Raw genomic sequence first — 10961 nt, forward strand, 5'->3', positions numbered from 1 at the left:
GCCTTTGATTCTCAGGAAGACCTCTTTCACTGTTTCCAGTGTTTCAAAGTGGAATTTTAAAAAGGTAAAACAATGATCTTGAAGTACTGATTCTTGCTAACGAGAAATATAGCCACTTAAGATCCTGAATTGCTGGCCCACTGAGTCTTAAATAATTAAAAAAAAAAAAAAAAAAAAGACCACCCAGGTTGCCTTCATTCCAACTCCCTCCCACGGCAAAAATGCCAGACTCGCAATCTTGGTCATTCTTGAGCTGGCCCCACAGGGAGAACTTGAGTAGGAACATCATAGCTGTGACCAAGGGTACGTAACCGTTCGTATTTGAGGGGAGATTCATCTGGTTTAGACTCAGTAATAGACTTCGTTCTGACTGCTGGTCTGAAGGCAAAGCCACAGGTCCTGTAACACCTGTATGATACTCTGATTCCAAGAGAAGGTAGAAGACTGATCCGCCGACCGTGTCCAATTTGCAAATATTATAAATACATGTTTACCATGAAATTATATTGGACTAGTCACTTTTCTGGTTGTGAAAATAATACATACTCATACAAAATACAGGAAGGAGTAAAAGAACGAACAAAAATCACCTAAAATCTTACCGTTCAGAAAATGTCACTGTCTAAAATTTTGTGTATTTATTTTCAACCTTTTCTCTTCACGTGTGATTTTTAGTGTTCGAGGGGAAGATGGCGGCATAGGAGGACGCTGGGCTCAGCTCGTCCTGCTGATCACTTAGATTCCACCCACATCTGCCTAATTTACCCAGAAAACCGCCAGAAGACTAGCAGAACGGACTGTCTGGAGCCAAGCGTAGACGAGAGGCCCACGGAAGAGGGGCCCCTCCCGAAACAGACCACCAAAGGCAAGGCGAGCTGAGCCTGCCCCTCCCGCCCCCGTGCACCTTGCGGATCCACCCCGGCTAATACACCAGATCCCATCGAAGCAGCGCCACAAGCCTGGCAGTGTGCAAGCAGCCCAGACAGAGGCCACCCCACTCCACGGTGAGTCCTGCCCCTGGGAGCGGGGAAGAGGAGGTAGACACCAGTCTGACTGTGGCCCCAGCGGTGGGCTGGGGGCAGACATCGGGTCTGACTGCGGCCCCGCCCACTAACACAAGTTACTCCTGACAGCACAGGGGAAGAGCCCTGCAGTTCCGCGCCACCCCAGGGACTATCCAAAATGACGAAACGGAAGAATTCTCCTCAAAAGAAACTCCAGGAAGTAGCGACAGCTAATGAACTGATCAAAAACGATTTAAGCAATATAACGGCGCAAGAATTTAAAATAATATTTATAAAATTAATCGCTGGGCTTGAGAAACGTATAGAGGACAGCAGAGAATCTATTACTACAGAGATTAAGGGACTAAGAAAGGATCAGGAGGAGCTAAAAAATGCTATAAATGAGCTGCAAAATAAAATGGAGGCGACCACAGCTCGGATTGAAAAGGCAGGGGAGAGAATAGGTGAATCAGAAGATAAAATTATGGAAAAAGAGAAAGCTGAGAAAAAGAGAGATAAAAAAATCCAGGAGCGTGAGGGGAGAATTAGAGAACCAAGTGATGCAATGAAACACAACAATATCCGTATAATAGGGATTCCAGAGGAGGAAGAGAGAGGGAAAGGTGCTGAAGGTATACTTGAAGAAATAATAGCTGAGAACTTCCCTGATCTGGGGAAGGAAAAAGGCATTGAAATCCAAGAGGCACAGAGAACTCCCTTCAGACGTAACTTGAATCGATCTTCTCCTCGACATATCATAGTGAAACTGGCAAAATACAAGGATAAGGAGAGAATTCTGAAAGCAGCTAGGGATAAACGTGCTCTAACATATAAAGGGAGACCGATAAGACTTGTGACGGTTCAGTCTACTGAAACTTGGCAGGCCAGAAAGGAAAGGCAGGAGATCTTCAATATGATGAACAGAAAAAAAATGCAGCCGAGAATCCTTTATCCAACAAGTCTGTCATTTAGACTAGAAGGAGAGATAAAGGTCTTCCCAAACAAACATGTGATTTTTAAATAAAATTTGGATCAGACTCTATATACTGTTTTTAAATAACTTTATTCAGGGGGTGCCTGGGTGGATCACTTAGTTAAACGTCCAATTTTGGCTCAGGTCATGATCGTGTGGTTCATGAATTCGAGCCCCATATCGGGCTCTGTGCTAATAGCTCGGAGCCTGGAGCCTGCGTCCGATTCTGTGTCTCCCTCTCTCCCTCTCTGCCGCTCCCTACTCACATTCTGTCTCACTCTCTCTCTCAAAAATAAAAAAAATAAGGGCACCTGGGTGGCTCAGTCAGTTAAGCATTTGACTTCAGCCCAGGTCATGATTTCATGGTTCATGGGTTTGAACCCCGCATTGGGCTCTGTGCTGACAGCTCAGAGCCTGGAGCCCGCTTCGGATTCTGTGTCTCCCTCTCTTTCTGCCCCTCCTCTGCTCATGCTCTCAATCTCTCTCTCTCTCTCTCTCTCTCTCTCTCTCTCTCTCTCTTTCTCTCTTTCTCTCTCTCTCCTTTTCTCTCTCAAAAATAAACATTAAAAAAAAAATTTTTAATGTAAAAACCATCTTTAAAAAATTTTTTTTTAATTTTTTTTTAACGTTTATTTATTTTTGAGACAGAGAGAGACAGAGCATGAACAGGGGAGGAGCAGAGAGAGAGGGAGACACAGAATCCGAAACAGGCTCCAGGCTCTGAGCTGTCAGCACAGAGCCCAACGCGGGGCTCGAACTCCCGGACCATGAGATCATGACCTGAGCCGAAGTCGGACACTTAACCAACCAAGCCACCCAGGCGCCCCCAAAAAATTTAAAAATAAACATTAAAAATGTTAAATAACTTTATTCAGATATAATTTATACACCATACAGTTAACCTCCTTAAAGTGTATACACTTCAGTGGTTTTAGGTGTATTTTCTACTGTGCAGTTCATCATCACAGTCCACTTTAGAGCAGATTTTCCACTTTCCCCAAGAAAAACTACACCCATTGGTAGCCACCCCCTTTCATTCTACCCCACTGGGTCCCCCCCCCCCGCCCCATCCGTCCACCCCAGCCCTGGTCAACCACTAATCCATTTTCTGTCTCTAGATTTGCCTATTCTGGGCATTTCATATAAATGGAATCGTACAATCTGTGGTCTTCTGTATTTTTAACCCAGCATAGTGTTTGTAAGGCTCATGCATGTTGTATATGTCAGAATTTCATATTTCTATTGCCACATACCACTCCATTGTATGGATATGCTACATTTTGCTTATCCATCAGTTGGCAGGCATTTGGGTTGTTTCCAATTGGGGGTCATTAAGAATAGTGCTGCTGTGAACATCTGCATGCAACTTTAACCATTTGAGACCTTCTAGTTTGTCTGAAGTTTGACAACATTCTTACATACACACCTTCCCCATCTCTCGTTTCCCTAATGTAAACTTGCAGAAGTCGAATCACTGACAAGGACGTTGCATTTTACAGAACTTGTCGGATGGTTTCTAAGAAGACTGCATAGATTCTCTCTGCACTCTAGTGTCAGCCTGTGTGCTTAGTGATGGGCATTTGATATCAGGTCCTGTGAAATGGAAGCCCGTGAGTTTCTTATGAGACAGGTCCCTACCATCAAGATGCATATGTCTACGTGTAGACATGATGGGCAGACGTAGGTCCAAAGGTATTAGGTAGCAAGGTTATGTACCTTATGTGGAGAGAAAAATGGACTGGTTGGATAAAGGAAACATTTGCCTGCCCAGGATGAGGTTCACGCAGATACAATCATCAAACAACTTTTTGCACCTCGAAGTTACAAAATTAATGGAACCAAACTGGCCTGGGGACTGGTTTGGTCCAAAGTCATCACTTGTCCAGATTGCTTAGTCTGAACCCTTACCCTGTTGTTCAGAAGACTCAGTTGTCAGCACAGTGCCTTTTGACCCTTGGGGTCCACCAGGCCTGTCTGCGGCTGCCTCCCAACCTGTGCTATCTCACAATTTCTTCAGATGTCCTTGGGACGTCTAAACAGCATCCCCTTATTGTTCTGTTTCTCATTCTTTCATATTCAGAACAGTACCACGTAAAGATGATAAAATCAGCAAGTAGTTCAGCGATGTGGCTGAAGAGGGGGGGAAATGGTCCCGCCTTGCCCAGACTTCCCTGTTGATGCTGACACTGGCATGATTTCATGCCCAACAGGACCGCCAAATCCCATCCAAAGCAGTTGGCCAATCCGGATCCGGAAAGATCACGGATTTGTCCAACTTGAGATGGACAAAGTTCTAGAGTTCTTCCAGCAAGCTTCTTTTAAGTGACTGGGAATGCAGAAGCTGGTTGCATTGCTGCTTTTTTTTTTCCCCCTGCTACGGGGACTCAGACTTTTGAAACTGCAACGATAGCACATTGCAGATGCCGTTTTCTAACATGTCACACCCCTTTTTGTTACATAACTCTTTCAGAAAACACACAGGTAACTGGCAGAAAGTGCTGTGCTGCTATTAGGTCTCTGCGATTGGCAAGCACAAGCCTAAAAAAAAGGGAACCTTTTTTCTTTGCCGCTGTAAAGATGTCTGACGAGAACCACAGCTTCCCTTATTGAGCATTTGATGTCTAGAAGGAATTTTGAGGATCTTGGCAACCACCTTACTGAGTCAGAAACTCTTCGTGTGACTCAAGAGCACCTCCAGGGGACCGTTGTGGTCAGGGTCGTGTACAGAGTCCTCAAAAATTGCCCCACGGTGGCTTGGAAAAAGAAAGCCAAGCGTCTATTGTCAGAATGGAAAGCTGTCTGTAAGGACCTCCGCTTCAACGGACAGCCCGAAATCATTCCCTATGGGGGGAAGTGAAGAAAAGCCAGGACTTTCTCATGACCCAAGTTGGGTTAAGATACGGGGTGGGTCCGGTTCTCATTCATCATGCCACGATGTTGCAGAAGCCATTGAAATGATTGCGCCTGAAAACAGCACTAGTCCAGTGGAACCTGAGAAAAAGCATTTCACGGGCGGTGCCCCTCAATCCGCTGATGAGCGATCCAGTGAGTTGCCGGATCCCACAGTACCTGTGAGAGCTAAAGGCACAGAGCTTCTTTATGAAGCTTTAACGAGTTCTTCCACGGACCAGCAGCCCAAAGCCGATATGTGGCACAACTTCGCAAGAGACATTCTTACCCTCTATTTAAAGAACCTCAAAAAATACAAAACTTGTGTTAGAAGCAAAGTCACCAATCTGAAGAACCCCCCCCCCCCAAATTCTCACTTACAACAAAGCTTGCTCTCTGGGACCATGTCGCCGAGAGAATTTGCCGAAACGACTGTCGTGGAAATGGCACACGAGGACCTGAAGCGGTTGAGAGCCGCATACACGGAATCTCGCATCCAGGAACACCACTTTCCCCGAGTGGTGGGGGGCGCACAGACAAAATAAAATGCGGAAGCTGTGAGAAGTTCAATTGCAAGGTCACCGTAATCACCAGAGGAGCACTTTTCCTTCCAGGCTGGGTGCAGAACTCAAATCCAGACGAAGACACGATGACCACTGTGATCTGTAACGAGTGTGGGGAGCAGTGGTACCACAGCAGGTGGGTGTGCCTGTAATTGCAAATAAATGTTCTCTTCACAAAGAGCCGGAGTGATGCCTTTTTTTTTTTTTTTTTTGGTACCACCCTTTTATGCTTGGTCTTAAAATCTTGTACACACTATTCTCAAAACAACCCTAAGAAGAAGGAAGGAAAGTCATTCGTTGAGGCTCACACCACCGTCGCTAAAAGTTGACAGCTTGGGAAGAGAGTGGATGACTGTTGGCCCTGTGCTTTGTGGCCACTTAGTACTTTGCTGGACTCAAGAGCGTGGTTGAGAGCAGCTCAGCACACCCTAGAGCCTGTTAGAAATGCAGAGTCCTAGGCCTCGTGCTGCTGAGTCTGACTCTGCATTTCGGCAGGATCCCGGAGCGGTCCTGTTCAAGGTAGTTTGAGAAGTGCTGCTTTCGCAGTAGGCGTATAGTTCTCGGCAGTGGCTGCATAGGAGAATCGTCTGGGGAGCTTTGAAAACCCACTGGTGCTCAGGGCCCTCCCTAGGACAATGAAATCTGAATGCATGGGATCTGACCCAGGCATCAGCATTTCTTTTAAAAATTTTTTTTAACATTTTCATCTGTTTTTGAGAGAGTGCAAGCGGGGGAGGGGCAGAGAGAGAGGGAGACCCAGAATCCGAAACAGGCCCCAGGCTCTGAGCTGTCAGCACAGAGCCCGACGCGGGGCTCGAACCCACGAACCGTGAGATCGTGAGCTGAGCTGAAGTTGGACGCTCAACTGACTGAGCCACCCAGGTGCCCCATTAGTATTTCTTTTTTAATTCCTCAAGTTATTTTAAGATGCAGAGTTGAGAACTATTCACACACAGGCTCTCACTTGATTGTCTCACGGCTCTCAGGAAAGAATGTCACTATACACTTTACAGATGAAGAAACAGGTCCATGGAGGTGCTGTGACTTGGCCGAGCCATGCAACCTTAACTAGCCCAACTCAAACTGCTCCCACATTGGTCTTCCAAATTCACTGTCCAAGACCGTCTCACCATTAACTTCTGAGAAATGTATTCCTGGAGATGTGTCTTTAGGCCCTAACATTGGACAGCTAGAGCTTTGTTACTGTTCCCTGTCTTTTCTCACATTACTGGTCTCTCCCTTGAACCATGAAAGTTCTCCTGTAACTAATCCCACAGTTAGAATTTTGTTTCAAGTCCTCTTGCTTAGAGGTGTGTGTGTGTGTGTGTGTGTGTGTGTGTTTTGGTTTTTTTGGGGGGGGGGTTTGCCCAAGTTCTCAAGAGTCTATAAACCGTTTATAAAATTTGGTTTCTGTTGTTAGAGAGCCTTCATGTTCTCAAGGGCGTGTGAGTTTAGATCTGGAGGAGCTGGAGGCGCCTGGGTGGCTCAGTCAGTTAAGCGTCCAACTCTTGATCCCAGCTCAGGTCTTGATCTCAGGTTTGTGAGTTGGGTTCCGTGCTGGGCATGAAGCCTACTGGGGAAAAAAAAAAAAAGATCTGTAGGGAGGAAAAAAGCTCCCATAGGCTGTATAGGTGGGACTCTGCAAATTAGCATGACCAAAGACAGATTAACGAGAAAAACAGCTTATTAACATGTGCAGCGAAATACCTGCAGGAGAAACTCCGTGATGAAGAACTCAAAGGGGTGGTTAGAACTTGGGCTTGTATAGTAGAACCTTAAAGAAGTGTACGTTTGTAGAGAAATGAGACAAAGGAAAAGGGCTTTAGGCTTTTAGGGGCAGCAAACTATGGGAGGGTAAAATACGGGGGTGCTGATGGCAGATAATGTTTATTTAGGAAGGTTTGTGTAGACTCTTCTCCGTGCCCTCCCATCTCCAGCGATAAGATTGTTACCTCCTTCCGGGTACGGGATTCACAAGGGGGTTTTATGTTGTACTTTCCGGCAGGTAGGTGGAAGGCGGAGAGCTCATTCCGTGTCTGCCTTTTCTCTTTTGCTCTCAGCACAGGATGATCCTTATGCCAGCGTGGCGTATCTGGGGACCACATATTTTGAACCCTGTTAGGTCTGAAATTCCAATTCTGCTTATGTAAAAACAGGCCTTCATCTGTCAGAGGCGGTCCATTGCCTCAGCCTTTGGATCTACCAATATTTCTCGAATGAATGAATCATGAAGAGGAAGTCAGTTCTTTAAGGCTTTTTTTGCAGTGTTTAACCAGTCTGTGCGATCCTTTCAGCACAACCTGCCTTCCGTATGATTACAGCTGGTTGTGTTCTCTTTTAAGAACTTAGAGGGCATTAATGGTTACAGTTTTTTTCTTGAGAGAGAGAGAGAACGAATCCCAAGCAGGCTCCACGCTGTCAGTGCAGAGCCCTCTGTAGGGCTCGAACTCACAAACTGTGAGATCGTGACCTGAGCCAAAACCAAGAGTTGGACGCTTAACCAACTGAGCCACCCAGGTGCCCCAATGGTTACATTTTTAATAAGTTCACTTGTAAGCTCTCTCCAAGCCTACCTATTTTCACCAGTTCTTTCCCCCACCGCTCCTAACTTCTGAACCAGAGCTTTGAAGGCCTAACCACACATACAGCTTACCTGCCTCCTGCCCGAATTCCCCCAAATGTGCATAAAACTCAAATATGTTTGTGTCTTCAAATGGCTTGAGGCCACCACGTAGGAATTCTATTTTGATATCTTTTCTCCCTGTGGCTACCCAGGAATGCTCGTTGTGATGTAACATGCTAGTCTTGTAAAGAGAAACTTGCAGAGTCACCCAAAATTTCAAGTTTCACAAACTGGTTTCATGTGACTTGGAGTGATCTTAAAAACTATTCAGCGGTTATAAAAGAGCACATCACATGAAAACCAAGTGTTCGTGCCGTGTTTGTTTTGTGTGTGCGGTTTTTTGGGGTTTTTTTTGTACTGGAATTGTGCAAACTTAATTTGCAGACAGAAGCATTTGAAATGGCAATTCCTTTACTCCCCTAACATGTAAAAATCTGGGTAGTCTTTCTCATTTCCTATCAACTTTGTAATGTAATGTGGGTTTTTTTCTTTTAGCCAATGAGACAGCATTACATTTTAAAGTATAATCATTCCTTCACATTCTCTGTCTTAGCCGCTAAAAAAAAAAAAAAAAAAAAAGGTGTTTTTCTTTAAAATTGCTCGTGGGAGAAAGGAGCTTTCATTTATTTTTTTATGTTTATTTTTGAGCGAGAGAGAGTGCATGGGGGAAGGGCAGAGAGGGAGGGGGAGACGAGACTCCCGAGCTGGTTCCGCACTGTCAGCACAGAGCTTGAACTCAGGAACCGTGAGATCATGACCTGAGCTGAAATCAAACATCGGACACTTAAGTGACTGAGCCACGCAGGCACCCCAAGGAGCTTTCATTTAATTTGAAGTCGTGTTTACAGGAACGGCAAGTGCAGGGGCCCCGAGGTGGGGGGCAGCTGACACAGACCAGGTAGAGCAGGAGTCCACCGGGGCCGAGGAGCCGTGGCAAGAGGAAGAAGGATGAGAGGTGACGTCTAAGAGCCATTGGGTTCGTTAAGGCCCTTGTCAATCACGACAAGGACTTTGGGCTTTTTTCCCCAGCCCAATGGGAAGCCACTGAGGCCAGGGAGCTGGTAGTGACACCGTTTGAATGGCCTCTGGGAAAGGTCCCTGTGCCTCGTCAACTTAGGTGGGTGGGGGGGAAGCAAGAAGGGATGCGGACCACCCAGTTAGGTGGCCATAGCAATGGTCCAAATGTCATGTAACTGGTTTCAAACACCAAGGCTGGTCTCCCTGCATCTTTATAGTGGACTAAGTCCTTGGTGACAGGGTTCGGGGACGCGGCACTCCAAAATACGGCACCTTGGCGCATTGAATAAGCTGAAGGAATCCGAGTGACCCTCTGCCCCTCCCTTCTCCCCTGAGGCAGGTCCCAAAACCCTCCAGGGAGAGGTGCCCTCCGGTTCGGCGGGCAAGAGCGGAGGCGGGGACACGGAGGGGAATCCGAACGAAGAGGACTTTCTAGGTTTCCCCCTTAGCTCGTGCCCTTCTGTCCTATCCCGTTTCTCCGTGATGCTTCACTCTTCCTCAGGCCGAGTATAAAAGCACACCAAAAAAAAACAAAAACAAAAACCCAGAAGACATCCCACCGGCTTAACTGCGTCTTGGGGGTTCCTTTCCTTCCGAAGGCTCCTGTGTCCCGTTAAAACTTAACTTACATACACGTGACCGCTTTCTTTCCTCTCCTTAATCTGCCTTTTGTCACAGAGCCCCAGCCGAGAGCCTAGATGGGGGTAGAAGAAAAAAGATCCCTCTTCCTTCCTTACGTTGGCAGTTTGGCAAATGGACGTTTCATCAGCTCCAACCCACCCCACATCCCCTCGCCGCGCGGGCCCGCAATACAAATCAGCTAACAGCACGGAAACGCAGCCCCCGGCGCGTGGAGCCTGGATCTCGTTGCCGCGGTTCCGGCAGTCCCTGCAAAGGGCCCGAAGCATCAGCTGTTACACCTGAATGCGGAAGGGCTCTTTGGGACTTGGCCCACATCACTCTCCTTTTGTCCCTGTTACTTTTTTTAGATAAAAAAAGTTGGATACAATTGCGGCTCTGTGTCTTTCCCCAGCGCTTCCCCGGCTGAGAGGCCCCTTTCACGCGCTATTACCATTTCTAAACACCAGCCAGGAAGCCGCAGCTGGCAGCTGCCTTTGCCGCCGGGGGCCCCGCTTCATCTCTCAGGTCAGATCGCTTTCTTTATGACTTCCCAGTAGATGCAAAAGAGTTTACAAAAATACTTTCCTACCTCGCCGGGGTATTTATTGTATGTACCTACATTATAGCAGGCGTTCGTCTTGCTTTCAGCACAGCGCACAAATCAAAAGGAGAGGGGAGGACAGCTTCGTGCAATCCCCTTGGCGTGATTCTTGAAAATGAGGTTTGCAGAGATGTTGCTGTACGTTATCGGAAACGCTGTGCGGTAGTGATTGCACAGGGCTGCGTTGCCGGGTGCTGGGGGCAATGAGACGATCAGGAGCCAACCCAGGGCTCGGGGATCCACAGCGTGATGTAGCTGGCTATCATTTTCCAGTTGCAGAGCCACGAGCGAGGCATGGACTGACTGACGGACCCGGCAGGGCTGCAGGGTACCCGGAAGAATCAGAGAGGGCTTCGTGGAGGCTGTGACCCTTAGGGTAAATCTGGAGATGCAGTTAGCCAGGCAGAGGAAGAGGGAAGGGGATCCCACCACCATATTTGCTAGATTCCTGGCCCTTTATATACAGCATCTCCTTTCATCTTCGCGACTACCCTGCCGGCATTTTAGAGATGAGGAAACTGAGGCAGAGAGAGATGAAGTGACTTGCGCAGGAGGCACACAGCGACAAAACCAGGTAGGGTGCTGTTTGGGGGCTTTTTTTCTTGCATATCCGTTCGCTTCCAGAAACATCCTGACTTCCTGTTAATTCCACCCAAGGTACCACTGTTTT

General features: G+C 47.1%; 1 protein-coding gene across 1 annotated transcript; it reads left to right on the forward strand.

Moving 5' to 3' along the window:
- Positions 1-689: 689 nt before the first annotated feature.
- Positions 690-5609, forward strand: TCEANC (transcription elongation factor A N-terminal and central domain containing). The gene is given in 6 exon segments (XM_049644880.1): positions 690-695; positions 818-1004; positions 4448-4571; positions 4573-4785; positions 4787-5394; positions 5397-5609. Coding segments are annotated over 6 exon segments (1323 nt in total). The 3' UTR covers positions 5582-5609.
- The last annotated feature ends 5352 nt before the right edge of the window (positions 5610-10961 follow it).

The sequence above is a fragment of the Panthera uncia genome, chromosome X (genome assembly GCF_023721935.1).
Source record: "Panthera uncia isolate 11264 chromosome X, Puncia_PCG_1.0, whole genome shotgun sequence".
NCBI lineage: Eukaryota > Metazoa > Chordata > Mammalia > Carnivora > Felidae > Panthera > Panthera uncia.